Source organism: Pyxicephalus adspersus, chromosome Z, assembly GCF_032062135.1.
Source record: "Pyxicephalus adspersus chromosome Z, UCB_Pads_2.0, whole genome shotgun sequence".
Taxonomy (NCBI): Eukaryota; Metazoa; Chordata; class Amphibia; order Anura; family Pyxicephalidae; genus Pyxicephalus; species Pyxicephalus adspersus.
Genome location: NC_092871.1, coordinates 16,711,605 through 16,717,604, shown reverse-complemented (window position 1 = coordinate 16,717,604; position 6,000 = coordinate 16,711,605). Strand labels below are relative to the sequence as shown.

At 40.8% G+C, this 6,000-nt stretch overlaps 1 protein-coding gene across 1 annotated transcript in view; it reads left to right on the top strand.

Moving 5' to 3' along the window:
- The first annotated feature begins 2,437 nt into the window (after positions 1–2,437).
- Positions 2,438–6,000, top strand: part of MAP4K1 (mitogen-activated protein kinase kinase kinase kinase 1) — a 40,920-nt gene continuing 37,357 nt past the window's right edge. Inside the window, exon 1 of the mRNA XM_072430816.1 lies at positions 2,438–2,609. Coding sequence (XP_072286917.1) covers positions 2,487–2,609 — 123 coding nt within the window. The 5' untranslated portion in view covers positions 2,438–2,486. The remainder of the gene's footprint in view (positions 2,610–6,000) is intronic.

Sequence of the window (6,000 nt, the reverse complement as noted above, 5' to 3'; positions counted from 1 at the left end):
AAAGCATTAATTTAGTAGGTCAACTATAAAATTTGAGGATTTTGCTATCTAAGTACTGCAGCCCTAAACAATCTTAAGATACTGTTTATGTTTCACCCAAATCATAATTTATAGGGCTGGTAAGGTTGCTAAAATATAAGTTGTAAATAAGGAGAAAAAGACAGATTAGACACCTACAGGGGAGCAACCAAATCCTGCTTACTATGTGTTCTGAAACGCTGTCCAATCTTACTGATTCTTCTCTTCCTTTCTTCTCTTTCTTTCAACACATTCCGGACATTCTGCCTCCCTTTCCCCATGGCCTCTTTTCTCCCCTTCCTCCCAAATGTTGCCAATGTGGTAATATTGCCTTTTAAACCATCCTACCCCTTCCAAACCCCATCAAAATCCATCTTCACTACCTCTTCTAACCTCCAAACTCAGTCACATTGCCTTTTCTCTTCCTCCTCCTTTTCTCTACCCATCTTCCCCATGTGGTCTGTCTTCTCTCTTCTTTTTTTTTTCTCTTTTCTTCTCTTCTCTCTTCTCTCATTTCCCACTTCTCTCTTTTATTCTCTTCTTTTTCTTCTGTCTGTTCTCTTCTCTCGCTCTCTGTCTCTTTCTCCCTCTCTCGTCTTGTGTATGTGTGTGTCTCTCTCTCTTGTCTTGTGAGTGTCTCTCTCTCTCTCGTCGTGTGTGTGTGTGTGTGTGTGTCTCTCTCTCTCTTTTCTTGTGTGGGTGTGTGTGTGTGTGTGTGTATCTCTCTCTTGTCGTGTGTGTGTGTGTGTGTATGTCTCCCTTGTCTCGTGTGTGTGTGTGTCTCTCTCTCTTGTCTTCTCTCTGTCGCTCTTGCGCTCTCTCTCGTCTGTCGCTCTTGCGCTCTCTCTCGTCTGTCGCTCTCGCGCTCTCTCTCGTCTGTCGCTCTCGCTCTCTCTCTCGTCTGTCGCTCTCGCTCTCTCTCTCTCGTCTGTCGCTCTCGCTCTCTCTCTCGTCTGTCGCTCTCGCTCCCTCTCTCGTCTGTCGCTCTCGCTCTCTCTCTCTCGTCTGTCGCTCTCGCTCTCTCTCTCTCGTCTGTCGCTCTCGCTCTCTCTCTCTCGTCTGTCGCTCTCGCTCCTCTCTCGCCTGTCGCTCTGTCGCTCTCTCGCCTGTCGCTCTCTCGCCTGTCGCTCTCTCTCGCTCTCTCGTCTGTCGCTCTCTCGCAGGCCTGACATCCTGTAGTGGAACTTTTGCTCACAGCCTGACACAATGCAGCTTGGTTGGCATTTGCCATAAAATACCAATATAAGCAGGTGCACCATAGGCACTCCAATTCCTTTAAAAATGAGAGCAGGTTGACACCGAACACATGTGACATGTGAAAAAGTCTTGACATGCAAAGGTGAACATTATGCTGCAAAATCATCCAGTATGACTGGGTTGGCAGTGATTTACTGATAGTCTAGGGAGGAAGGCATGTCATTGGAGGGTTGCACAGACCTTAACGAACTAGCTAAAGTTACGCAGAGCCATTATTTCGCTGGTGCTGTGGGGGTCTGAGTTCTTTCTGGTGCAGGACAATTCCCAGACTCTTGTGGCCAAAGAATGTGGGCAACTACTGCATGAAAAAGGCATTGGTGCTAATTGCTAGCTCCCATGTTCCTTAGACCTGAATCTGAAACCCTCTGGGACAGTATATATTGGTGCAACTCCACCAGGTAGTGCTACAAACTGTTTGAGAGCTCTATGATGCCCTCATTCAGATCTTGAAAGAGAACCCCAGGGCAACATTAGCCATCTCATTAGAAATATACCCAGACGTTGTCAAAGGTTCAAATGTGGGGGCCATATTCACTACTGAGATGAATTATGATTTGTGATAAAAATCACATACCTTTTATCATTCTGTGATTTTAGGTTTAATTTTTTGTTCATTTGGAATCCAGCCCTCAGAGTGGTAATGACTTTGGTTTCTGTTGACTGTTCTTATGTCATCTTGTTCTCAATGAATACACAAAAGATTTTCAACTTGATTATTTCTGTCTGATATTTGATAATAATTCTGATATTTAGTTACAGTGTTCCCTTTAAAAAATATGGTTTAGTTACATACAACTAATAATTGCCCAATTGCAATTGCATATTTGCCCAAATCGCAACTCATTTTGGGCTCCTATCATGACTTTACAAACTTTTTTTTTTTCAATAGACCAATCTCTATATCCCCATTTTAATTTTTTAAAGGCTAAGTAAAAGGTTTATTGCAAATAATACTTTTTATTTGTTCAATAATATGTATTTAGTTGTTTGTACATATTTTTAGTAGAGAAACTTTTTTTGCTTTTTGTATTTGTGGTCTAATTTGTACCTTTTGAATAATGTCTGTAAAGCCAGTTTGCTGTGTTCTGTGATGAGGATGTGACTAGTGAACTGATGGTAACACAAGGCTGCACAGCCAGGAAACTGCAGCCTTATCAGCCAATCGGCGTGCAAAGACGAGCAATTTCACATTGCTTGCTTCTATCACTTGCATGTTTTCAGTGTGCATGATGATGGATGCCCAGAGCAGACTGACAATTTCCAATCAAGACCCTCAGGATGTGTTTGAGCTGATAAACCGACTAGGCAGTGGAAGCTATGGAGAAGTTTTTAAGGTGAGCCCAATGCTAAAAAAGGGGCTTTTTAAAGCAGAAACAAGACCGTCTTATTCATTTTCTGTAAAAGAGAAGTGATACCAAACTGCTACTGCTCAGGATCTATATAACAATGATCTGTTTGGCACACGTTGCTGGATGTATCTAAACCCAAGAATCCAAATGTAATATATTGTAGCTTTAAAACTTTAGATGTGGCGGCTATATTACTTTTCTTTTTTTTTTTTTTTTGCAAGCATTTATCTTTATCATCCTACAACACTGCTTATTCTAAGGTGACAACACTTAATTCACGTTATCTATGGAGGAGCAGTGTTTTCACCCTATGATATTATGGGGCTGATTTACTAAAGGGAATTATGATAATAACATAGCAAATTGAATAACCCCCTTGCAAGCCTAGTACATGAGATGAAGCTCTGCTTATTTCAGCCATCCAACCTTTGCCTACCAGGGGCTAAACTTTACTTATATTGGGTTGCTTTGGGCTGATGCACGCTGGCCATCACAGTAGTGCATGACTTGTTCCCTATTTTGCAAAACTTCGAGGCATATAAATAAAGCATGCAAGTGACTTAAAAAAAAAAAAAAAACTTTACCAGAAATGAATCAATCGCTGAAATTTAAAATGCATGTTCCAGGAATATCTACCAGCTGATCTATGCATATCCTATTCCCTGCTTTAAAAATACATCCATTAGATTTGATCATCATTGCACTTTCTGCATTTCTGTAAAGAGTACATGTGTGTATTGTGTTAAGACAATGCCACTTTCACCAATAGCCTTCTTTACACCTATGCAGTCCATTAAAGTAGCCACCTCAATATTCATGGTCTGACAATGTACCACAGTAGCCCTAAAATCGAATCAGGAGCCTATTTTGGTAATGCAACCCACCACTTTGCACTGTAGTACAATAATGGGTGTTGTGGTGCTTTGTGACCCAGATGCATTGCTTTATTGTGTTGGAGTGTCATTTAAAATGAAGGACATTGCAACACACTGCACCAATATAAATAGCACATATTGCTCACCTCTGAATTTTGTGAGCGTGGGAGTTGTAGTTCCACTGCAATTCAAAGATGAACAAACCCTATGTAGGCCAGGTTGTTGCTAATCCAGTCTTAGGGGTCAACCCTATCTGACCCAACTTTCTAAGGTTGGATTTCAGCGCACATTTTGCTAGGAAAAAAATTAGTCAAAAGACAGATCATATCATATCTCAGATCATATGATTGTGAAGAACTAGAAGATTTAATAAGCAGAAATGCTACTTTGGCTGTTGCAGATGCCTTTAATGATGAGTATATTTATATAAATATATATATGCAGGCATAGTATAAAAAATAGGCAACCGTGGAGAAAGAGGAACCTGGTTTCAAAATAGGGACTGTCCCTCAAAAAAAGAGAGCTGGGAGCTATGTTGTTGACATCATAACATCCTTAGCTGATTTACTTAATGTAAGTTGAAGTTATGTTTACAACAAAATGCGGTTATTATGCCTCAAAGGACATTTGATCGGGCTTGCTGACCACAGTGATGTCACTTAGCAGGAACAAGTGTAAAAATTCTGTATTCTGTTCCAATGTTCGGGCCACCTGCTGACTACAAGGTTCACCCCCCTCTTCATCATGCATGCTGTGTTTTGTGGCTTCCTGTGCTGTACAAGTCACAGGTGCATACAGCAGCCTTTTGGCTTCCTGTAACAGTGTGCACGCCTTGTGTCTTCTGACACTCTCTTTCTGTGTATATATCACTGGACAGGTCCTAAATTATGGGCCTGCCTTTTCTGTTTCAGCTATGTGCTTGCAAAATATTGCATTAAGCTACCAGATCTACGTAAATGGTAGCCCTGAACACATAGGTATCCTAAATGGCTCTTCAACCTCATAGTCTTAGTATGACATGTATATAAGTTTTAACACTTATTGATCTGTTACTGTAGGCAAAGGGTGCAAACTGTTGTAGAGCTTCTGTTCTAGCATAGCAACTTCTGATTCATTCCTCCACTTTTCTGAATGTTGCTATCCATTCTAGGTATCAAGGCTCTTACTTTTTGCAGCTTCATCATGACTCATGTTTTGTCTCCCACATACATGTTATATGCGTTCACCTCCCTTGTCCTTGTAGAATACTACCAGGGCTTCTTTCTATTGTTAGGCTACTGGCTGCCCACTCTTCCTCAACAACCAGAGCTCACTGGAATGCGACCTTCCATCTTGTGAAAACCCAAATGCATCCCACCTTGGATGGATGGAATTGACTCCCTAATTATCAGGCAGCTATGAGTCAACCGTGACCTTTTCTTACCATATTGCCCTGCATCCACAGGTTCTTTTATGGTAACAGGAGAGACGTGAGGTTCTCACACATGCTCTGTAAACTGAATTTTAATATGTTTCATCACCCACTGTCCACTGCAGAAGAGGAAGCTAAATAGCTGTCTTTGGTTGTTGGTCTAATCCTAATCATTGACAAAATCAGAACACAAAATTTCCCAGATGTTTCCCGAGCAATTCCACTTTATATAAGAAGAGACCCACATAAGCCCTGCAACGGGGGAAATGGCAACTGTTACCTTACACATGTCCAACACATTCCAACCACCTGGTCCCTGTTAGCAGCCTCCTTTTTTAATGCTAAATCCTACCTGCAAACGTGTATTGTGTAATGTGTTGTGTGTAATATGCTCTATACTACTTATCGTAAAGTTGCAAGTCTTATGTATGAAGATATCCTCCATACCATTGGGACCTGTAAGTTTCTTGCTTTTGAATATATGAGGGCACTTTTGCTAGTGAAACAGTGTTTGTTGGCCCCTTTGCCAGTTCACTCCAGGAGCCCATGCTGTCGTAGAAAATATGCTCTGGTGACTGACCCACAATCCCCCAGTCTGGTAATGGGTTAGATCCACAAGGGATAGGAATTTGATGAGATGGATATATTGTAAGGGGATAGTTAGTCAGGGTTTTGCTACATGATACAGATATAACATTTATTCAATTTTAGGATTGATTTAAGAAATAGCTATTGACGAGACTCCAATAGTTTAAACCCCTTTCAGTTTTTTACGGCATGTGCCTAGGGGAAATATCCTCAATATCTTTCTGTTTTACTACAGTACAGTAAGTAAACTGCAGTAAGAAATATACAAAAAGGCAATAAAAAGCCCTTCAAGTGTCCCAGTTGGACAATTTCTTCAATGCCCGTTCCATTACCAACTTGCACTAATCCCTTTTTTTTCCTGTTGTTGATAGAAACCAGACATGTGGAGATGGTGTATCAGGAATATGATAATAAAGTAAACAAACAAAACAAGGTTTCCCAGCATACTTGCCAGCCTGCAAAAAAAAAACTAAAATATTTTTGAACTAATTATGTTAAAAAC